At 48.7% G+C, this 24,251-nt stretch overlaps 1 protein-coding gene across 3 annotated transcripts in view; it reads left to right on the top strand.

The window, feature by feature from the left end:
• Positions 1 to 24,236, top strand: part of NCMAP (non-compact myelin associated protein) — a 36,664-nt gene extending 12,428 nt beyond the window's left edge. For 2 of the 3 annotated variants that reach the window (XM_046660010.1, XM_046660009.1), the window contains 3 exons: positions 17,575 to 17,663; positions 21,255 to 21,339; positions 23,822 to 24,236. In XM_046660010.1, coding sequence (XP_046515966.1) covers positions 17,582 to 17,663; positions 21,255 to 21,339; positions 23,822 to 23,963 — 309 coding nt within the window. In that variant the 5' untranslated portion in view covers positions 17,575 to 17,581 and the 3' untranslated portion in view covers positions 23,964 to 24,236. Of the gene's footprint in view, positions 1 to 13,920; positions 14,047 to 17,574; positions 17,664 to 21,254; positions 21,340 to 23,821 lie in introns of those variants that run through there. The other variant, XM_046660011.1, reaches the window with a different exon arrangement.
• Positions 24,237 to 24,251: the final 15 nt, after the last annotated feature.

Raw genomic sequence — 24,251 nt, 5'->3', positions numbered from 1 at the left:
GCTGGGGATCCAAAAGGTGAATAAAAACTGACACGGCCCCCCAGTCACGGAGCTCAGAGCCTGGTGTGGACACAAGCGGTCACCAAGTGGAAGATGTGAGCTGAGGGACACAGTGCTGTGAGACTGCACGGCACGGGGATTGGAAGGGACCTTTGGGTTAGAGTATCATAAGTGTCAGAGGCCAGCCCAGTGGCGCAGTGGTTAAGTTCACACATTCTGCTTCACGGCCCGGGGTTCACTGGTGTGAATCCCAGGTGCAGACCTACACACCACTTGTCAAGCCATGCTGTGGTGGGCATCCCACATATAAAGTAGAGGAGGATGGGCACAGATGTTTGCTCAGGGCCAGTCTTCCTCAGCAAAAAGAGGAGGATTGGTGGCAGATGTTAGCTCAGGGCTAATCTTCTTCCAAAAAAAAAGTATTGAGTTAGTGGGCGTGGAAAGGGTGCTCTGGCACATGCAAAGGCCCTGTGGCAGGGATGGGAGGGACCGACAGGGCTGCGCTCCAACAGGGATGATACTGGAGGAGTCTACAGGATCCAGATCCTGCCGGAACTTGTTGACCGCTTTTTATGGCCAGTGGCTACCATAGTCTAGAGCTGCTAGGCAGTAAAAGGCGTGTTAGGGAGTCAACCTCATTTGCCTCTGCTGATGAGAGGCTGTGGAAGGTCTAGGCAGAGATGAGCAGGGGCGGATTTGTGGCTAGAAAGTTCTCTGGGCTGGCTGTGCAGCTCATGGGTTTTGAGAGAAGGGGGGACCTTTCCATCCTCTCTGTTCTAGGCGTGCCCACTCTCCTGTCTGTAGGGTGAGGAGGGTGGCATGGAAGCCCCGGCTCCACCTAGGCCTCCCCCTCTTTGGGTGAACTTGAGAGCCGGAGACCCCAGCCACGCTCCTTCCGCTGTGACTCTGAGCTGCTCTTTCCCAGCGAGGCAGGCAGTGGTCCCCAAGCGGGGCGGCCTGGGCTGTGTGTGCGGTGAGCAGAGGGGCTGGGGCCGCTGGGCGAGGGGATGAAGCACCGTTAGCGGTTCAGCCGCAGCCCGCCCACGAGCGCAGCACCCCTGGGGTCCGCAGGGGCCCCTGTGCGCCCCTTGCCCGCGCCGCTGTCCCACTCACTTCTGTATTTCCCTGGACCCCGGACTCACGCTCACCTTGCACGTTCCGCTGCCCCTAAAGGTCTCTGCCATGTTTCCTCCGACTCTTGGACTCTTCGAGGAGGGCAGGGTGGGGGCTGGGAGGCCCCCAATTTGGGAAGCAGAAGACTGGTCCCAACCCTGTTCTGGTGGCTCTGTGACTTTGGGCGAATTACTTGGCCTCTCTGTGCCTCACTTTCCTTGGGTGTCAGGCAGAATGGCTGTGATGAGGATTAAATGAGGTTATGAACGTGAAGCCCCAAGCACAGTGCTTGGCACAGAGGCTCCCAAAAGGGAGCAGCCATGACCGGGCGTGGTGAGTGCTCGTCCTCCCCGCCCTAGCTCCTTGAGACCCAGGCCCAGCTCACACGCCCGGGACCCCTGGATTCTCCCAGGCTCCACGCCTGTGGCGTTCCCATCAGCCTGGGCGACATGGCTCAGACCACGCTGAAACCAGGAGGTTGGGCAAAAAGGGGCCCCTGGGCCCAGCTCTGTGGGGTGGGAGGTGTCTGTATTCCAGGGCTCTCTGAGCTCCATGGTGGGGTTCAGAGACAACACTGGGGACCCAGTGGACCTTAAAGATGGCGCCTGGGGGACCGGCCCTGTGGCCCAGTGGTTAATTTCGTGTGCTCTGCTTCCGAGGCCCAGGGTTTCACCAGTTCGAGTCCTGGGCGCAGACAAGGCACCGCTTGTCAGGCCATGGTGAGGCGGCATCCTACATGCCACAACTAGAAGGACCCACAACTAAAAATATACAACTATGGGGGGGGCGGGGTTTGGGAGAAGAAGAAAAAGAAGATTGGCAACAGATGTTAGCTCAGTTGCCAATCTTTAAAAAAAAAAAAAAAAGGCTGGCTGCCATCTTGTGCTCTCTCACTAGTTCATTTTGTGGGAAGCTGGAAAAAAAAACGCCGCCTGAGACACGTCAGCTGAACCAATACCAGGGCCGACTTATCAACCAGGCACGGCAGAAACGAGTCCCACAGTATTTTTAAGGGCCTCCCAAAATGTTTTGATTTCTTTTAAAATCAGGAGGAAAACCCAACTTTTAGGACAGAAGAAGTGTTCCGTTTTTTTCTCACATCAGAAAAAATAAAATATTCAGAGCCCATGAAAATTTATTATGGGGGGGCCCCCCAAAAGTCATGCAGTGGCCCTGACCGATTCGTTATTTATTCAGACATACTTATTGGGTGGGGTGCTTTCTATCAGTTGTTGTTTGAGCCCTGCAATCTTGTCTTTTTAACTCAAGGGAGGAAGGTGAGGCTCATGGAGGGTAAATAAGTTGCCCACAACAGTGAGTTTCAAGGTAACAAAAGTGGAATTTGAACCCAGGTCCATCTGAGTCCAAACCCCTTTCTTTACTTTCTTGTTAGTGCTGGGGAGTCGATTTCAACTCCTAGCGACCCTGTGTCCAGCAGAGCGGAACCCTGCCCTGTCTTTTTGTGCCATCCTCTCACCTTCCGGTGCTGGGTCAGACCACGTGCTACTACTATTCGTAGGGTTTTCATGGCCAATTTTTTCGGAAGTGGGTGACCAGGTCCTTCTTCCTAGTGTGTCTCAGTCTGGAAGCTCTGCTGAAACCTGTCTACTACGGGTGACCCTGCTGGTATTTGAAATCCCGGTGGCACAGCTTTCAGCATCTCAGCAACACACAGCTGGCACAGTATGCCAACTGACAGACAGGTGGTAAGAGCACCCAATGTTAACCACCGGGGCTGGCTTTTTCTTCGCTACACCACACTGTTTGTAAGTCATCGTATTGTTTAGTTTAGTCGTTACAGCCTAAAGGCGGGACAATCACCCCCATTTGAAAGCTGTGGAAACTGAGGCCTGGAGAGAAGAAGGACGTGCCTTGCTCACAGTCCCGTGGCGAGTCAATGAAGGAGTCAGGAACAAGGCCCTCTTGACCCCCTCTCTACTGCCCCACTGCCCTGTGGTCCCCCCATCTCCACCCTCCGCCCTCGCTGTGGCCTCCTTCACCGCAGCCACGCTGCCCCCGGATGGCTCCCTGCCTTTCTTCCCACCTCCTTTTTGTCTGGTTTCCCAGCCTGTTGAGGGGCTGCTCACGCCTGTGCAACAGCCGCATCCCACCTCCTAACAAAGCTGGAGGCTGGCACTGCCGCCCAAGAGGGAGGGGAGAAATCAGAGGCGGCAGGCCAGAGCAAGAGCAAAGGTTTACACGAAACCGTGGGTCCCCCAGACAAACGCCCCTCTGTATCTTGGGGCCTATTGTGACTGGCCGCCGGCCAGCTCTCACCGCGGGCAGCTTGAAGGGCCCGGATTGTTCCCCACCTCCTGTCCTCTCTGCAGGCCAGCGCCTGCCAGGCCTGCGCTGGGGCAGGAAAGGGGAGGGGTGTTCCTTCTGGAATGGAGAGTGTGGGGGGCCAGCAAGCCTTGGGGAGAGTGAGGGGCCACAGCCTGTACCAAACCAGGAGACCGGGAGAGTCACCGATGAAAGGAGTGTGAGAGGGAGGGCCCTGGAGCCCAGCTGTGCATTTTGCAGGAGAGCAAACTGAAGTCCAGACAGAACAAGTGACTTGCCCAAGGTCACACAGCAAGTAAGTAAAAGAGGTAAGACTCGAACCCAGGACTCCTAGTTCCCAGCCCAGAGTTCTTGCCCTCCACAGCAGGCCTCTCTGTTGGGGTTTCGGTGGTGACCGTATTAAATAGGTGAGGTAGAGCTCTATAGACCAGGACATTGAGACTCAGAGAATGTCACATGTGAAGGTTACAGTGTATTAATTTTCCTAGAGTTCCATGTTAACGGGCAGGTGCTCCAGACAGAGTTTACGTCCTGGACTCATTAATTCCAAGCACTTCGAGGTTAGCCAAGCCCTGGAAAAGGCGGAGGGAGAGGCAGAGAATCAGGGGTGAGAGCGCTGAGGGTCAGCGTTGGGCTGAACCCAGATACGGGAGTTCCTAGGAGGCACTGGCCTCGGTTCCTAAAAATATAATAATAAGGAGCTACCCTAGAGCACTGGGGTCGGGAACCCGGTCCCAAGGAGATTGCTGGCGCTCATTTGGGATAGGACATGCCTGTCCGTGTGCACAAAACTCATTCACATCTACACGTTCTTGCTTCACTAGGTGGCCCCTGGAAGTAACCCAGGGAGCTCAGCCTGTGCCTTTTAGAAACTGGGCGCAGTTCCATCAGCAGGGGGGTTGAAAGCAGAGCTAAGGGGAGTGCATGGCCCCGGGGGTCTCGCTTATCACTCACCAGCCCCGGTTCTTGTAGGGTTGGTTTGGTTCTTGCTGCTGTTGTGACTGAATGAGAAGGGAGTTCTTGAAAACATACCAAGTGATCTGCCAATGAACCTTGCTCTCTCTGGCTGCCCCTGGGTGCCTCACAGGCCCTCAGTTTCCCCATTTGTCAGGAGAGGGCCGTGGACACACAGCAGTCTTCAGACTGGGTTCCGCAGAATCCTGTGATCACAGGCGTTGCCAGCACAGAGGGCGTGGGGACTGGTGGAGGAGAAATGGTGGGGGTGGAGTAGGAGGGAGGAGTCTGGTTCCTTAAGTCTTTTAGAGGAGCTTAGTTTATCATAAATTCATCCCCCAAACTCTCCAACAGAAGGATCCATCTCCTTTCAGTCTGGACAAACACAGCAGAAAATCTACCGCTTGCATTTTTTCGTGGCTGGCAAAATCTCCCTGCGCCTCCCGCCTCCCCTGAGTTGGACTGGTTACCCTCCTGGCTGCTGCAGGGCGCCGCCCCGGGCACCCCCGGTCCCTGGATCCAGCGGGGGCGGGTCCTCCAGAAGCTGCCCAGGAAAAGGTGCATGGGGTGGTGTGGATTTTTTTGAAGCCTTGTGTGTCCGAAAATGTCTTCTATCCTCACACTCAATATTTAGTTTGGCTCGCTGTACACTTCTAGGCTGGAAATTATTTCCCCTCAGAATTTTGGAGAGTTGTCTCAGAGCGTCTAGTGCTGCTGCTGTCAAATCCACTGCCATTCTGATTTCATCTGATTGTTGGTCCTTTTATTTGTATTTGACCCCATTTAAAAAAAATCTATGGCCGTGTGTAGGATATTCTCTTTATGCCCTGTGTTCCGAGAGGTCATATGATGAGTCCTATTGTGGGTCTTTTTTATTCATTGTTCTGGGACTCAGAGGGTCCTCTGATTCTGAAAATTCTACGTCCTTTGTTTCTGGGAAATTTTCAGGTATCCTGTGCTTGATCGTTTCCTCCCTGGCTTCGATTTTCTCTGCTTAGTCACTTCTGGAATTCTTGTTATTAGGATGTTGGTCCTCCTGGAGTCATCTGTTTTCACCTTTTTCTCTCTCAATCTTTTTTGTTCCCTTTTATGAGACGTTTTCTCAACCATCTTCTAACTTTTCTATTGAATTTTTTATTTCTTTCATCAAATTTTTATTTCCAAGCACCCTTTCTTATTCTCAAAATATTCTTTTCTTATAGCATCCTGTTCTTGTTTTATAGGTGTAGTGTCTCGTCTCTCTGAGGATGCTGAAGTTTTCTTCTGCTATTTGTGTTGCCTCTTTGCTTTAAATACCTCCCTTTGTTCATTTGTTTTGTTTGCTGTTTGTTCATTGCATGTGAGCCTTTTACCCCCAAAGGTCCATTGACTCTGGCCATCTGTTCCTATTTAAGAGTAAGGTGCTAAAAAGCTCATTGAAAACAAAAGTTCATGGGAAGCTCTGGGTGTGGGCCGGGCTTGTCAACTAGCAGCCTCCCATAGGCCGATGGGCAGGAATCTCATCATTTCATTGGGGGATTCTCTACCATCAGTAGCGTCTGTACTTCTGTTCTCTTTGGCTAATCAATCTCCCCAGAGCCTCCTCTCTAATTTGCTGCCTGGAGGTTGGAGCCCGGCTCTGGGAGTTCTGGCAGCCCAGGTGGTTCAGGGGACTGGCTGAGCCCCACCAGGCAGGATTTAGACTTTCCCTGAACTCCATTTTCAGCCAGAGGTTAACCACTGCCTTCTGCCATTTCCCCTGAGTCTCAAAGCCAAATGTGCCCATGGATCGCTTGGGGATCTGACTAAAATGCATATTCTCATTCGGCAGGTCTGAATGGAGCCTTGGATTCTGCATTCCTAACAAGGTCCCCGGAGTTGCCAATCCAAGGACCACACTTTGGATGGCCAAGGTCTGGAGCAGCGCTGTCCAATAAAACCTTATGCAAAGGTGGACACATTCTAGACCTGCACTGACCAATGCGGGAGCCATAGGCCACTGGGCACATGATGCCTTGAGATGTGGCTTGTGCGACTGGGGCACTGAACTTTTACTTGTATTTAATTTTACTTAATTATCATTTAAAAGTAGATGGCCACGTGTGGCTGTCACCTTGGGCAGGGAGGGTCCCCCTCCTGATTCACTCTGTACAGGGTGAATTTACTGGATCCTGCAGGATGGAGGAGTCCTGCGGCTGGGAGGGCAGATGGAGGGGGTGGAGGTGCTGACCTAAGCAAAGAAAACAGCCAGTTATTTTACCAGCAAAATGGGTTCATTCGGGAATAGCAAAGGAATTGCAATTTGAGACAAGCCAGCTATAGCAAAAGCCATAGGCAAGTCCAGCAAACAAAGGAGAGGAACATTACTTTATAGAGAAGAAGGAGGAAGTAGGGAGGGGTCGTTTTGAATGAAAATCCTTTGGTGGAAAGCGAGAGCTCAGCTTCACGAGGGTTTCTCTCAGCTGAGTGGCAGCAAGGAGGTCATCTTCCTGCCTCCTGCTGGGGTGGTAATGGATGTCTTCCTGTTTGGGGTCTGTAATCGACATGGAGTGGTAGCATGTGAGGGCTCCCCCTTCTGGCCTCCCAACCTCTTTAAATGGTGTTTCCTTTATTCTGTTTCGCTGAAGGGATGGAGGGAATGGGATTAAGCTGCTCCTTTTACACACTTTTGTCTTCCTCTTTTCAGCCCCATGTGGCATCTTGACTTTTAGGGGCATCTCTTGCCACCCGTTCCTGAGTCTTCCTGGGGTTTCTTCAGTGCGATCAGCTTTCATGGGTTTCCCCAGTCTGCTGGTTTGAGCCTCAGCCTTTTCCAGGCTGCTAAGTCACGCTCAGCCATCAGCTCTTCCAGATTGGCCTCTCTCTCGTGTGGTCGTCTTCTCTCCCCTTCCCTTTAGCCTTGTGGGTTTGTACGTCTTGATTCCTTTACTGTCTTCGTGAGGGATTTCAGGAGGAAGCAGAGATGAATACTTGTGTTCCATCTGTGTTTCAGCAGAAGTCCCTCTTGGATTTTTTAAAAGGATCCCAAACTGTGTTTCTCCCAAGGTGAGGCAAACCGGAATTTATCCTTCTTCCCTGTAGTTTTCCTGCGGGCCAGGAGATTTGTTGTGCCCAGGAGCCCAGGGCACCCATTCCTGAACCACTGCAGAGCCTGAGAGCTGCTGGAGGAGGGGAGAGGGAGAGCCAGGCTGACCCACCTGGTGTGGTTCCTCTGTTCTGTAAAGGGGTTGATGGGCTCACGCAGGGGCCAGGCAGCGCAAGGGCATCCTCTCAAACCAGAGCTGAGCAGGGACGGACTTACAAAACGGAAGACGTTCTAAGCCCTTGGCAGCGAGGAGATTTGGAAAGGAAAAATTGAGAAGGATTACCAGTTAACTGGGCAAGTAGATCCCACAGATGGGACCAGATCCTTGCTGGCTGGGGCTGGAGGGGTGGTCCTTCAGGATGGATGCCCTGCAGATCGATTTGTAGTTAGGTTGGAGGTAGGTGCTGAGACTTCCGTGAAATCAGCTTGTGCAGCGGGGAAGGAATCAGGCCCACCGGTTGCCTCCTGAGCCCACTCCCCATGCCCCACCCTAGCCCCAGCTGGCCCAGTGTTTCCAGGACTCTTTCTCTGCTCCTCTCTCACCATACTTCTCATAGTGGGCCCGCGCCTACCACTCCTTGGACGTGTCTGATCAACCTCCGCGTCCCCCGCAGCCTATGGGATGTGTCTGTTCGGGCAGGAGAGGGGAGGCAGGAATGAATTGAGTATAAACCTCGGGGTCAGACAGATAAGAGTCTAAATCCTATATGTTAGGCTGAATAATGGGCTCCCCACAAAAGATACCCACATCCTGATCCCCCAAAGCTGTGACTATGTGACCTTACATGGCAAAAAGGACTTTGCAGAAGTGATTAACTGAAGGATTTTGAGATGGGGAGATTATCCTGGATTACCTGGGTGGGGCCACTGGAATCACAAGGGTCCTTATAGGAGGGAGGTGGGAGAGTCAGAGAGAGAGAAAGAGACATAACGATGGAAGCAGAGGTCAGAGAGAGATGGATGATGCTACACTGTTAGCTTGAAGATGGAGGAAGGGGCCACAGGCCAAGGAATGCAGCTGGCCTGCAGAAGCTAGAAATGGCAAGGAAACAGTCTCCCCTAGAGCCTCTGAAAGCAACACGGCCCTGCCAACACCTTGGTTTTAGCCCAGGGAGACTAACTTCAGACGTGTGACCTCTAGCACTGCAGGAAAATAAATTTGTCTTGTTTTAAAGCATTAAGTTTGTGGTAATCTGTTACAACAGACATGGGACTCTAACGCATCCTAGCTCTGCTGTATCTTAGCACCAAGACCTTGGGCGAGTTACCTAAGCTCTCTGAGCTTCGGTTCTTTTATCTGGAAAATAGAGATAATATATGTGAGAAAATAGATATATGAGGTACTTAGCATGGTACTTAGTAAGCACTTGATAATGGAAGCTGTTGTGTTTGTGGTTATCATCGATGTCATCATCATTGTTGGTTGTGTATCCACAGATGTAAGTATGGACTGGACATTTTCCTTCTTGTCTAGACCTTTTTGGATAGAAAGGATAGGAAACTGTTAAGAGACGGGCCGATCGCTCCGCTTCAGTAGTTTCCAGCCACTGGTGATGTTGCGTTTGGAAATGGTTGGAGCCATTTTTGGTTGTCATAACTGGGGATGCTACTGGCTTCTGGTGGGTAGAGGCTGGGGATGCTGCTAAACATTCTGCAATGTGCAGGACAGGCCCCCAGACAAGGAATTATCCAGCCCAAATGTAAGTCGTCCCGAGAGTGAGGAACCTGCCACACTCTGAGGGTTTGTGGTACCTCCTGGGCTCAAAATATCAACAGGCAGAAAGAGTGAGCAGAGTCCTGGCCCAGTGATGATGTCTGTGGACCCTCGGAGGGTCCCCAGGAATACTGCTCACCCCCGGAGGCCTGGCAGCCACAGACGGTTTGGAGGTAGAAGATCTGAGCTTGAGACTCAGCTCCTCCACTCACTTGCTGTAAGACTTTGGGAAGTCACTTAACCTCTCTGAGCCTCCACTGCCTGTCAGCAAAGTGGAGACAAAAACTCTCGCTGTGTTGTGTTGATTAAATGAGGAAACATGGAAGCAGAGTGCCTGGCACTTTCCTAGCATCTCCTTAGATGTTAGTCCTGACTAGAGTCTTGGGTGGAATTATTTTCCTCTGACATTTTCACTTAGGGGCATAAACTCTTTAACCTTGTGTCTTTTTTCCCCTTGAGGACAGTGGGACACCTGGAGATTTATGTGGGAGCTCGGGTATGGTTTGAGGACCCTTGGGAACTGGGCCCTTGCCTTGGGTCCAAAGACCGAGGGGCAGATGGAAGCCACAGGTCACATTTCAGCTCTTGGTCAGTCTCCACCAGGACACCCACAACTCTCCTCCTCCACCGACTCCTGGCACAGCCTGTGCCGCCCTTTTGGCACTAGGCAAAATATGCCTTGTGACCACTTTCACCTGGGATTTCTGTTTATAACTCTTAGTACGTGGAATTTATCAGTTTTGCAGGTCTTGGGCTGGAAACTCTTTGAGGCATCTTTCTTTACAACATGGGCCACAAAAATAAAAAATGATGTTCAAGCCAGAATTTGACAGAATGAAGTTGATTAAATAAGATTTAATGATGTGGTGGGCCTGGAACCCAGACTTCCGGATCCGAGGGCACTGCTTTTCCCATAGAACTTCAGTATGATATTGATCAGGCGTCTCTCTGTGATCGGTGCTGGGCTAGGCTTGAGGGGTCATGATCCCCAAAAAATATCGACTGAAGGAAAGATTCTTAAAGGAAACACTTCCATTTTTCCTTCTCTTTGTCTGAGTTCTTGGGATGTGATCCCCCAGCCTTTCTTTAATATTCTCAGTGCTATGTACATGGTGGGTGCTGGTTGGAAGAATGACAGGGCAATGGACAGAAGAACAGGTTGAAGGAGGAATATGTGTGCTCTGGGTGGGTGGGTGGGTGCATGAGTGGACAGGAGGATGAAAGAATAGATGGATAAATGAAACAGGAAATGTGCTTCCTAATTTCTGGGAACCAACCACAAGGACCATGTATTCAGTATGTAATTGTGTGTGGCCCAAGTTCAGGGGAGCATTATGCCAATTCGGACCCCCACCTTTGGAAGCTATGACACACAATAGGACAGAGCCAAGCAGACAGGGCAGACGGGGTTGTGGGAGATGATGTGGAAGCCAGCAGGAATGGAGAGTGTGAGAGCTGGCCATTTGGGATTCAGGCAGACTTGGATTACTATGTATCCAACAGAGGGTTTGAAGGTTCGTTCCTAAGGGTCCCATATGCTGCCAAGTCAGAAGTCTTCTGTAGAGCTCTTGGTTTGTTCCAGTCCCAACTGCCTTCCAGGAAGGCTTCCTGCCTTCCAGCATGAACTGCACACGCTGGCTTCCCTCTCCTAACAAACCCTGAGTCAACATCTATAAGGAAGGATGAGCTTTTGCAAGTCACTGGTTCTTGAGTTAACTTTGAATGGCTGTTCCGTGCAATAGAACTAGCCTGGAAAGGGCCTTGGAGAACCTCTCCCAACAGGGCCATTTCACAGATGGGAAAACCAAAGTCCAGAGAGGGGAGAGGACTTTCCAAAGTCACATGGCAAGTGAGTGGCATGTGGGAACCCTGGTCTCCTGATTCTCACCCTGAGTTATGAACCTATGACTTGTTCTTCCCCTGCTTACCCAGCGGCCCCCGTGCCCTACAGTCCCTTTAGGATCTTTGTGTTCCTGGGGGAGGTTTCACTATTTCCTCTGTCTCTGCCCTCAGTGGAGATGGAGGAGAAGGTTGAACCCTGCGGGAGTTCTGGTGAACCCCTCCTCCAATCCCCTCCTTGGGACGCCATGCTTCATGGCTGGCTCCCTGACCTCCCTGTTCATCCCCGAGTTCGACCTCATGCGGCAGACTGTTGAGCAGCTGGAGAACTGGGAGCTCAAGCTCCAAGAACAAGGAGAGCACAGACTGGGGACAGAAGGGAGAGGAGAAGAGGGTCTGGGAACTGATATTTACCAATTTACCCAGCATCCACCAGGCACCATGCTGGGCAGTTGTAGCTCATTTATTCTCACAACCCCACAAAGTAGGGGTGTTAGCCCTGTTTAGCCCTGTTTTACAAATGGAAACACTGAGGCCTACTGAGGTCTAGAGAAGTGGCTCGACTTAGAGAGCTGGTCAGTGGTGAGGCCAAGATTGAAACCCGGGTCTACCTGACCCCAAGCCCTGCTGGACATGAGCTCCTGACAACGTGCTCTGCCATAGTGCCATCAAGAGTTCTCAGGGGCCGCCCAGGAGGAGCCAGAAGTTCTCTCCCGAGGACCCAAATCAACAAGGTCAAGGCTTACAGGGATCCATGCAAAGTCTTACACTTAAGTTCAAAAAGACTTTTGCACAACAGCATAATGGAGACCTGGTTAAAGGACAGCAGCTCATCCTCACATTGTCACCATTCATAATGTGGCTGCTGTTGCCTTATATCTCCATGGCACTTTGCAGATGAGAAAGCCCTTTCACTTGACCATAAGCAAGCATGAGAATAAGTCTGAAAAAGGTTTGGGGTGTATCAACAGGTATGTATGAGCAATGCGCTGTGCGGTCTGTAAAGCTAATGAGCCGTTTGTTTGCATTCATCCAGTGTAATAGCAATAGATTTTGTGCACAGCCACTGTGTGAAATATGTTACATGTTTTATCTCATTTAATTCTCACAACAACTCTATGGAGTTTGTAATTCCTGCTTTACAGATCAGAACACCAAAAAGAAAGTTGACCAAGGTCACACAGCTAGTAAATAGTAGAATTCAGGCTTAAGTCTGATAAGTATCGAGCAAAGCATCATTCTGGACATTTCAGGCCCCCTCTGGAGTCATGTCTCCATTTTGGGGGGCTGTATTTAAGGGAGACTTTGTCACATGGAGAAATGAGGAACCCATGAGGATCACTGTCCCCCTAAAGCTTGTTTGAAGGAGCTGAGAATGTTTATCCTGGAGAAGAAAATCATTAGAAAACATACAATTGCTATTTTCAAGGGCAGAAAGCTTCTCTACTTAGAAACAGGTTGGGTTCATGGGACATTTAACATTTACCAACTATTTGTTGGTTAAGTTCGAAGGGGCACAGTGTAGCCAACTGCTATCGCCACCTCTTGGTGGGAGGTAAAATTGACGTGCTGATATCAGCCACCATGGCTGTTCCCTCCATGGAAGTTTGAGTTCAACCTTTCGGACGTAGAAGTGCTTTTAAACCTGACACAGGTCGTCATGTGTAAGAAGTAGGAGATTACCTTTGTGGGAAGAGAATTAGGACCAATGAGTGAAAATTAAAAGAGCGAGATTTTGGTTCCACCATGAAGGTTAATTTTCTGAAAAAACATCCTCAAATTCAAGGGGCTGCTTAGGAGTAGTGAGGTTCCTGTCTGTGGAAGAGACCAAGTCATGGTGAATCTCCCATCTCTCAGATGATTGTGAGAAATCACTCCCAATGTTTTGGTGGGTGGCAGGTGTTTGTGGGTTACCTACTCTGAGTTACAGTTGGCCGTTTGAGTAGGGTCGGCCGGGGTTGGCAGTGTCTTTGTTGTCAGGGAGGAACTTCTAGACCAGGCCAGAGGGAAGGAGGGTGCCGCTGGGGCAGAGCAGTAGGGAGATATTTTGGACAGGGGGTCTGGCACCATTTATCTTCCAGATATGGCTCTTGCACTTGACGGAGGGATAGTCAGAGGCGGGTGGCTCAATGAGTAAATAGCCATGACCCTCCGTCATTTCCCAAACTGACCTCCCACACAGGGCCACTTGTAAACAACCCCGAGGGAACAACAGCTCCTTGTAGATTCTGTAAATGTGATTAAGGCTCTGCTGTAGACAAGCTCAGAGTGTGGCCAAGGGCAGGGACTGGTCAGGTAGGACCAGCTGGGGGCAAAGGCTCTGGGTCCCTTTGCTGAGCCCCAGCCTCTGAGTGTTATCTGATCAAAGCCCTACGTTGATTCGGGTCCTGAGTGCTGTGCCGTTTGTACCTTGTGCATTCACTAGGAGGAAGAGGAGAGGCTGTGAAATAGGCAGATTCCCGCTTAAATCCTAGCACGGCTACATATTAGCCTTGTGGGTTTAGACTGATTGCTTCTTTGCCGTGCGCCTCAGTTTCCTCGTCTGTAGAATGGGCACCTTGGTTGCACTCTCCTTACCAAAGAGGTATGAGGATTAAATGAGACTCCCACATAAAGGTCTGAGTGCCGGGCTGGGCACGTAGTACATTATTATTACTATTATTTAATTAACCTCTGTCGGTGAAAACCAGTCTCACCCTCCCTGGCCTCTCCCTCCTTTTTTGTGCCCATGGACCCTGGTCCCAGGCACGTTTGATGCTGAAATCCCCCTGCTGGACCTCACTTGGTTAATAAGAATCGCCAGGGCCCCATACGTGAAAACGCCCACATCCTTGGCCATGGATGTCCCCCCACCCTCCCTCCCACCCTGTCTGATGCGGCAGGAACAGAGATGTGATTGAGAGCCCTCAGTCCCGAGGTGAAGCAGGCTGTGCTCCGGGACAGCTGACTGTTCTCTCAGAAAGAAGAGTAGCTCGTCCATCCGAAAGAGGGTCACACCTGGACTCGGCACCCAGGAGGTCACCCTGAAGGCCCCGCAGAGGAGCCTGAGTCCTGGTGGCCTGAGGCGGCTGCTTTGCTGGTCAGTGTGTGTGTGTGTGTTTCTGCAGCGACTGGTCGTGGACCCCCAGGTGGCCCAGGGCCAGGGCTGCAGGGGGAAGGACACAGGCTTTGAAGTGTGCAGGGCCAGCTTCCGGGCTGTATGCACACGGACAGTTAGCCTTAGATGCCCCAGTCTCGGGTCCTCATTTGACACAAGAGGAGCAGAAAACCTATTTTACATGCTATTTGCTACTTAAATCACAGCATGGATTGAAAATACTGGGCACAAGGTTTTGGCGCGGGACAGGCGCTGGGATGCCGCCTTCTGTCATTTTTGTGCATGTTGATGTAACAGCGGATGTGTCCCCAGAGGGCTTTTAGCTTCTCCGGGGATGGTGCCCTGTGTCTCTCACTAGGTGACCCTTGATCAGCAGCCACCTATTTGCCTGTCTTTTCTGTTTTTAGAAGAAATTGTGAGAGGCATTATTGGCAAGTCTTCTCAGCTTGATATTGGTAAGGATAGAAGTAGAAGGTTTTGGCAAATGATAAGCTATTCCGTGCTGGGTTGGGGAGTGTGTGTGGGTGGGCACCTCTCCTTGGGAGTGGGAGTGGGGGCAGGGTTGGAGAAGACTTGCATTCCCGGTTCTCATATTGGTCCATACGTATTTCTATAGAAAGAATTTTTTCTTGTTTTGTGCTCCAGATCCACCTGTCTCTAATTTAGTTCAGCAGATATTTACTAATAACCACTATAGTAGTAAGAGCTACTATTTACCAAGCGCATCAAAGCACTTTCCATACTTAACCTCTAACCCTCAGCTCCCTTGAGAAAAAGCTCCTTCATTTTACAAATGAGTAAACCAAACCGGGAGAAATTCAATTACTCGCTCGAGTAATGCCACTGGCAAAGGTGAGACGACCAGACACTTTATCCAGGGGAGGTAGAAGGATATGAAAAAGAACCCGAAGCAGTCTCCATCCTCAGGGACCTGACAGTGAATGTGGAGAGTTCACTGCCAGGCAGAGCAAGTGGGACCCTTGGTGTGGTGGTGTTTCTTCGCAGAGCGCTGCTGTGGGAGTGTGGACGACAGAGTGGCTGATTCTGTCTGGATGGGAGTCATCCTGAGGGTGACTCGGCTGAGTCTCGAAGGATGTGTTCATTTTGGAGAGGGAGCAGGCAACGGAGCATGGCCAACCCAGGCCTGTTTAAGGCAGTCCAGAGAAGGAAGCCCAGCCAGGAAAAGGTTGGCCGGTGTGGAAAGGTCAGGCAGAGGCACGAGGCTCCTTGAGGGAACCTGAGTCGTGGGAGTCCTGATGATCTGGTCTTTAGGAAGAGAGGACACACGAGAGCTGGGGGTGTTAGGCAGGGCCCCGAGGCTTAAAGGAGGGCAGAGAGAGTGAAGGCAGAGCCCTTCCTATGGATCAACAGGGCCTGGCCACAGAGGGTTATTCTGAGGCTGAGGCCCCCCCCCAACCATGGGGTGGGCGGGGCAGGCCAGAGCCCCCAAACCCCCAGCCTTGGTGCAGGAGACCTGACCCCAGCAGAGGGGTGCTGACCCTGTTTCCATCAGGAGCTGGGAGAGTGGGGGAGCTGCAGCCCAGAGGTGAGGACTCTGGGGAGAGGCCACTGTGGGGACCTGGGAGGCCAAAGCCTAGGACAGCCAAGACCAGGAATGACGGGGGAGGATGGAGTGGCCTGTTGTCACAGCAGTTTGGCAGAGGTTAGTGCGAGGAGCCAAGAGGCTGGAAACAGAGGGTGGAAACAGCCTGTGAAGGACTCTCACTGCCAGAGACAGAAGTGTGGGCACTGGGGAGATGATTGTTCCCTGAGCCCAAGAGTCCGTGATCAAACCTACGGTCACTTTCTCACTGGGACGTGGGCTTCTGGAGGCAAGGAGTGTGTCTTTTATTTCACTAGTGTACCCCCAGCACATCTAGCGTGGGTCACTTAGTGACGCTCCGTTAGTATTTGTTTAACAAATATGTAAAACCACAATATAGACAATGCTCGTGTATATCATCCACAATGTTCATGGGTATATACATGTGCAGTAAACTTTTGAAAACTTTGATGAAAAGAATATACACTAATGGCCAAGGCAGTGCTTACTTTGGGGAGGGAGGAAATGGGGTTGAAATAGGATAGAAAAGGAACATCAAGTGAGTCTGACATTTTTTTTTTCAATAAGGAAGGGCTGAAGAAAATAGGATTGTAAAAAGTCGTTCAATTTGAGCGATGGGTACGTGGACTCCTATTATATTATTCTTCATAATTAAAAAATATTTCTTACTTTTAAGAAGAAAAAAAATTCATGCACACATATTTTGTTGAATGAAGAGAATATCTCTTCTCCAGAAGATGGAGCCACCGCAGTGAGGCCTTATGGCTTCTTAGGGTTGCAGCCACGCCTGGGGAATTCTCCTCTAGATGGAGATCCTTCACAGGCCTCCAGATGGTCAGCGGTTGTAGTAACAGTGTTGCTCTGAAAGCCTGGTTTGTTTCTCTTCTTTTCTTCGTGGCCATAGTTCAGAGCAATTATTTATAATCTCACCGTGCTTAGAATATAATTCTTGGTGGAGGATCTCAATCCTTGTTTCTGGTGGCGTGACATCATATTAATGTCATACCTCCTGGCTCACTCCTTGAGTGTAAGATTACAGGATTGTGAATTTTGATTCCTACTGGTGTCAGGGAAAGAAGATGTTCTGTGCACTCAGAGAATATGTTTGAGTCCAAGCTCCACATCTTCCCAGCTGTGTGACTTTCATCGATTCACTCAACCACTCTGAGCCTCAGTTTGCTCAGCAGCAAAATGTGATGATTGAGAGGATTAGATGAGCTGATAGAGAGTGTGAAGGCCCCGATGACAGAGCCTGGTGCATGGGAGATGCTCAACCCGCATTCACTCTCTTCCCACTGAGGGCTTTGTGCAACCTGACCTTCATTCTCTCTCCTCCCACCCCTAACCATGCCCATCCTGCAAAGCCCATTCAAATCCATCTCCTCCTTGAAATCGTTCTTCACAACCCAATGGCTTGTGCCACTGAGTGCTTAATAATCATAGTTAATTTTTTAATGGCTTTTTTTTTCCTCCTTAGACTGTAAAACTTTTGAAAGCAGGAACACCATTTCAGGCATTGTTGTGGGGTGGGGAAAGTCCCTCCCTAGCATGGGAGGCAGACGCCCTGGGTTAACTTTTGCTAGATAAACCTGGGCTCCACGTACCTTTGGGGGCTTCAGTTTCATCAGTAAAATGGTAATAATAACCTCCCTTAGATTCTAGAAGATCCATTGAGACAGTCTGGGTAAAACATAGTTAGGAGGAGTTTAATAAGTATTGTTGAATGGATTTAAACTGCTTTGAAAAATGAAGTTCTTTACAAATGTCAGACATTCTTTTTAATTCCCCGTAGTGTATAGGAAAAGCCCTGGTATTTACTTGCTGCTAAGAGAAACTGCCTGTTTGAATATTCCCCAGTCGTCCAGATGAAGACCACAAGAGGCATCGTACAGGGGTTATAAAGCTTCCTCTGGTTTTAAATGAAATTTCATCTTCGTTCTCACCAGGATCGAGATGACCACAGCCACCCCTTTGGGGGGTACCACCTTCTTCTCACTGAACGTGACCACCGGGGGAGAAGACTTTCTGTATAAGAGTAAGGTCAACCTGGCTTGGCGGCCAGGAGAGGGAGGGTGGGACAAGAGCCGCGGTCAGCTGCTGCTGTTGAGGGCAAGACCGAGGGCTCTGGTGGCAGACTCCCTGGGTCTCAGTCTCAGTTCTACCACTTGCCAGCTGCGTGACCCTGAGCATGTGACTTCACTGCTCTGTGCCTGTTTTCTCATCTATAAAGTGGGGATATTAATAAAGCTACCACATAAGGTAGGTGTGAGGACCAAAAGAGATAATCCACGTAGAGAGCTTAGAATAGCTTTGGTGCACACTAAGTACCTAATGAGTATTATTACTATTATTACTGCTAGTGCTATTATCTTCATTAGGGAGTTTTGGAGTCTAGAGGGCAATGGAAATTTGAATCTCTTGTAAGATGTCCCTAAATGAGTCACCTTGAAATATAGCTACTTTCATATGATTTTTGCAAGGCAAAAAGATCCCATCAATTTACAAAGGAGGAAATGAATGTAGGTGGGAAGAGTTGGTCCTGGGGAGGCATTTGCCAGGAACGAGGGATCCCCAGAAGGAAAAATTTGAGGACTACGCTTCAGAAAACCAACTGATTGTATTAGGGGGAGTTTGGGTCCATGTCAGTCATTTCAGTTGAGTTGGTATACACCTCTGTGAACCGAACAGGCCTCCTAACACTCGCAGAGGGCTCCCCCAGTGACAGACGGCTCCAGGCTGGGCTACTGGTGGGAAGCTGGATTAATGGCAGGACGTGGTCCCGCACATTAGCCTGCTCCTTGCTGGGAGTGCTGCTGAAGTATGTCTCAAAACAGTTGTGAAGAGAAATGCAGTGTAGACAGAATCACTATCAGCAAGATGAAAGTAATTCTTTCTTCATTTAACTAAAAGCAATGCTTCTCAACTAGGTGATTTTGCCCCTGTAGAGAGGGGTTACCAAATTTAGCAGATAAAAATAAAGTACACAGGCCAGCCCCAGTGGCCTAGTGGGTAAGTTTGGTGCAGCTGGCTTTGGCAGCCTGGGTTCGGTTCCTGGGAATGGACCTACACCACTGGTCTGTTAGTGGCCATGCTGTGGTGGTGACCCACATACAAAATGGAGGAAGATTGGCATCAGATATTAGCTCTGGGTGACTCTTGCTCAGCAAAAAATTTTTTTTTAAATATAGGATACACAGTCAAATTTGAATTTAAGATTAAAAAATACTTTTTTAGTATAAGAATGTGCAGTATGGGGGGCCTCCCCAGTGGCACAATGGTTAAGTTCACATGTTCTGCTTCGGCGGCCTGGGGTTCACCAGTTCAGATCCCCGGTGCAGACATGGCACTGCTTGGCGAGCCATGCTGTGGCAGGCATCCCATATGTAAAGTGGAGGGGGTTGGGCACAGGTGTTAGCTCAGGGCCAGTCTTCCTCAGCAAAAAGAGGAGGATTAGCAGCAGAAGTTGGCTCAGGGCTGATCTTCCTCAAAAAAAAAAAAAAAAAGAACGTGTAGGGCAATATTTGAGACATACTGAAAAATTATTCATTACTTGACATAAATTCTAACTTAAATGGGTATCCTGTATTTTATCCCGCAACCCTACCACCAGGGGACATTTGGAAATATCTGGAGACGTTTTCGGTTATCACAACGTGGGGGGAGAAGTGCTACTGGCATCTGGTGGGTGGAGGCCGGAGATGCTGCTAAACATCCTGCAACATGCAGGACAGTCCCCACAACAAGGAGGGATCCAGATGGAGGGATCCAGATGAGGCTGTGAAAAACCCTGAACCAACAGTATCATCACTGGACTCCCCGGAAGGAAAGAAAAACACGTTACTCCATGATGGATTCTCTGCCCCCTCCGTTTTTTCCTCCCAGCCTTTCATTCTATGAGTATTTGCACATATTTTGGGTTTTTTTTTAAATAGACCTTTTATGAAAGCATTACGTGTGTTCAAAAAAGTGCACAAATCCTAAGTTCACAGCTGGATGAATTTTCGCAAAGTGAGCACACCTGTGTAACCAGTCCCCAGATCAGGAAACAGACCACCACCAGTATCCCAGAATTCTCAGTGCCTTTTGCAATCAGTATCCCCCCCACAACCGCCACCCCAGGGGACCCACTATTCTGACTTCTACCACCAGAGGTTAGTTCTACCTGGTTTTGAACTTTCTTGTTTTTAATTTTTTTTTGAAGATTGGCCCTGAGCTAACATCTGTTGCCAATCTTTTTTTTCTTTTTTTTTATTCTTCCCAAAGCCCCCAAGTACATAGTTGTATATTCTAGTTGTGAGTGCCTCTGGTTGTGGCATGTGGGACGCCGCCCCAGCGTGGCCTGATGAGTGGTGCCATGTCCACGCCCAGGATCTGAACCCTCGAAACCCTGGGCTACCAAAGTGGAGGGCACGAACGTAACCACTCGGCCACGGGGCCGGCCCCTGAACTTTCAATGAATGAAATCATACCATACATACTCTTTTCCTCAGCATTATGTTTGTATGCTCATATTTTAATGGTTGCACTGTAATGTGTATATATGTGGATGGGTTTATAGTATAATATTTCATGGGATAAGTCCGCCATACCTTATTGAACCATTCCCATATTTAGAATATAAATAATGTTGTAAGAAACATCTTCATTCAAGCAGGTTTTTCTGTATTTAGGATTATTCCCTAAGATAAACTGCCCAGAATCAAATAGATTGGTTTAAAGTAGCAACCTTTAATAGTTGTTGATACTTTCAAAATCAATTCTGACAAGGATGTTGATCTTAAACCTAAAATTAGAGTTAGACATTGGGACTGGGGGCTGATATAGAAATTAGAATCTAAGATACTAAGCTATAAAGACATTCATCATAGCCTTGTTTTTAATAGTGTAAAATTGAAAACAACCTAAATATCCTCAATAGGGAATTGGTAAACAAATTATGGCCCATCCAAACAATGGAGTACTGTATAGCCATCAAAAGTCACGAAGAAAAATGTGTAACTACATGGAAAGATGATTAGGATATTGTCATAAAATGGGACATGGAACATGGTTCTATTTTTATCAAGTGCATATTTTTCTGTGTTTATGAATATTTCCTTAAGATGGATTTTCAGACACAGGATTAATAAATTATTCAAAAAAGATCGATAGTTAATATGCATATATGCATATACATGGGTGATTGTTTATATGTGTAGATGATCAGTGGTTCTTGGGGCAAGGAGGTCTTTATCCTCCCCCTCCCTTTTTTTGCTTGTATTTATCTTTTCAAAGTTAACTACAAAAGTCACATATTTCTTTCATATTATCGTGAAGAGGGAAGGATGTTTTGCCTGCTTGTTTCCCAACACAAGTCTGAAGCTGTGTTGGGGCTGATGAGAACAGGACTTGGCCTAAGGCAGAACTGTGGCAGATGGTGTGCCGAGGACCTGGCCTCCAAGCCCTGTGCCCTCTAGATGGGACTCTGTCCTCAGGTCAGCAGGGAGTGTCCCAGGACGTTGCATTGTCCCCTCCTGCCCTTGACCCAGTGGGGATATCAGGTACCACAGTAGGGGCCCCCTTCTTGGTCTCTGAGTGTGCATCTCACTCTGCACCCCTGCCAACTCCACTCCTCTCCTGCTCGTAGGTTCCGGAGCCATCGTCGCTGCCATTGTGGTGGTTGTCATCATCATCTTCACCGTGGTTCTGATCCTGCTGAAGATGTACAACAGGTACGGGGTGCCCTGGGTTTTGGACAGTCTGGTCCCTTCAGTAATGTCAGCATGAAAGGGAACTATCGTGTGGGTGCCTGTCACGTGCCCAGCTGTATCCCTGAGTCCACTGTCAAATGCTCTAACCCTTTGTGGGTCCTTTCCTGACATCCGTTCTGCTGTAGGAACTTCACAGGGACCAAATGATTTTGTACTCAGAGAATTAGTTTTTAAATATAATAATGATAATGACCTTGAGCACTATGGTAAACAAGTATATGTGATTTACGGATAATAGAGGAATGTTTCAATCCTTTTCTCTTGGAGAGCCCTCTGCTAGTTGTATTGAGCGGACCACATGAATATTTGAGGTGACAAATACTGGAATGCACATACCTGGACTCCACTTTCTGGGACCAAATAAGAGGGAATAAAATAATAAAGTTTGATCGCATAAAGAATAAATGTGGTGTTATCACCTTCTGTGTCAGCATCGTTAGGTCACAACTTTGCTCGAAGGTTATTCTCTTCAGGCAAGAAATCAAAACAAGAAGACTATAAATACAACCATATTAGAGAAGACTTAGAAACCATTAAGAAAAAGATATAAGTGTGTTTATTGAAGAGGAAAGCTGTTTCCAATATATTGTCAAAGCTTACAAAATAACATGTACATTATGATCGTACACGTGGGTTACACACACACGTACCCAAGGAAGGTTCAAATGACACACAGCAAGCTAACAACCAGTGTGTCTGCACGATGGGATTACCAGTTGGTTAGCTGATTGGTTAGTTTTTGCAGGGGTAGGGGATGTGCTTTTTTATTTTTTAGGAGAAGTAAACATGCATCGTGGTTTTTTGGGGGATTTTTTTGTTTTGTTTTTTTGTGTGTGTGTGAGGAAGATTGGCCCTGAGCTAACATCTGTTGCCAATCTTCCTTTTTTTGCTTGAGGAAGATTGTTGCTAACCTAACATCTGTGCCAATGTTCCTCTACTCTGTGCGGGATGCCGCCACAGCATGGCTTGACAAGCAGTGCTAGGTCCACAGCCAGGATCCGAACCTGTGAACCCAGGACCACCGAAGTGGAATGTGTGAACTTAACCACTATGCCACAGGGCCAGCCCCCATGCCTTGTTTTTATAGTAATGTTAACATTATTCATAAAGGTAGCTAACTTATATTGGCCTCTTACTGTATGCCAGGCATGGTTCTAAGCCCCTTACATGTGTTAACTCATTTAATCCTCCCAACAACCCCACAAGGTGGGGACTTCTATATCTGCAATCTTATAGGTGTGAAACGGCACAGAAAGGTTAAAGAACATGCCTCAGGTTACACAGCGCTCCTTGGCAGAGTTGAGAGTCGAACCCAGTCCCTCTGGTGTCAAAGAAAATAAATATTCCCATCGCTACATGTGATAATAATAATAACATTTAATAAGTTATTCTTAAAAGTCTTTGGGGTATTACAATTTGGGTCTATCCCAAACCAGGAAGTGGCATCAAACCCCAATGTCTACACTTCCTTCCTCTCCTTCGTTGCTGGAGCTCTGAGCCCCTTTTCCAGGCTGTAATTGAATGGAGACTCGCTCACCCCGCCCTGTTTACCACGATGGCTGGGCTGCAAATTGAGAGACCCGGGTTCGGTCTCCGGTCTGTCAAAAGCAGGCGAGTCATTTAACCTCTTGTGCCTCAATTTTGTCACCTTTAAAATGGAGGAGACTCCAAGTGTGATCATTGTCTTACGGTGACACGGAGAATGCTCTTGTTTTTAGGGGTATTTAGGAGTGAAGTAGCATGATGTCTGCGACTAACTCACAGATGGTGCATGATTTTAAAAAAACTGTGTGTGTGTGTAAATGGGGAAAGAGAGAGGAAAAAAGCCAATGTGGCAAATTGTTAACAATCGGTAAATTGTTCCATGAAGGGTATTCGGGTATTAATTATACTAGTCATGCAACTTTTTTGAGGATTTGACATTTTAAAAAAAGTATTATGATAGGTTAACGAGATGAAGTCTCATGTAGACATTAGCGTTAATGGTTGTTGTTAGTTATTGAATTTTATGGCACATGAAATGAAAGATAGGATTTTAGTTTTAAGTACATTCTCTTCTCAACTGTGTAAAAAGTTCCTAATTATTTCTAGCAATAAACTTAGCAAGGGTAATGAAGCGGCACATTTTAACTCCCACTACAACTTTGAACAGGAAAAATGTAATATCTTCATTTCATCTTTAATATGGCCACCTGACACTTCACTCTTTCATTAATAGGAAAAAATAAAATCAAATATCTACTCTAGGTCAAACAAAAAATGAAAGGGTCAGACTAGCTGATGTCTAAGCTCCCCTCCAGTTGTAAAGTTCTGTGGCTGGCAATTAAGCAACGTGATTTGCTGAGGATCTACATCAATCTCCTCGCCAGAGCCTTAACCACAGAGCCTGTTCCCCAGGACACGAAGGGGGAAGACTCAGCCGTGTGTGCGTATCTCATTACAGGAAAATGAGGACCAGGCGGGAGCTGGAGCCCAAGGGCCCCAAGCCAGCCTCCCCTTCTGCCCTGGACCCAAATAGCAACAGCAGCCAGCACCCTGCAACTGTGACCTTCAGTCCCGTTGACGTCCACGTGGAGACTCGGTGACCCCACCCTGGTGCTATCTCAGCCACTGTCCTAGGAGCCTTCTGCAGTCAAGACCAAGAAGCACATTTCTCCTCTGGCAGCTTCACCATGAGTTCCTTCCGGTCAGGTCGACAGGGGCATCTCTTATGCAATCCCTGACGCTTCAGGCAACCCCCAACCCCTTCCTGGCCTGCCCCTCCCCAGCTACGTCCACGTGCCTGCTGCCACCCTTCCAAAAAGCTGTGGAACTGTCTTTTGTCATCTGATGCAGTAGAGCCAACTGTCTTTTGTCATCTGATGCAGTAGAGC

This window comes from Equus quagga, chromosome 5, assembly GCF_021613505.1.
Source record: "Equus quagga isolate Etosha38 chromosome 5, UCLA_HA_Equagga_1.0, whole genome shotgun sequence".
Taxonomy (NCBI): domain Eukaryota; kingdom Metazoa; phylum Chordata; class Mammalia; order Perissodactyla; family Equidae; genus Equus; species Equus quagga.
Note: the sequence above shows the minus strand (reverse complement) of the source record. Positions and strands in the feature narration are given on the sequence as shown.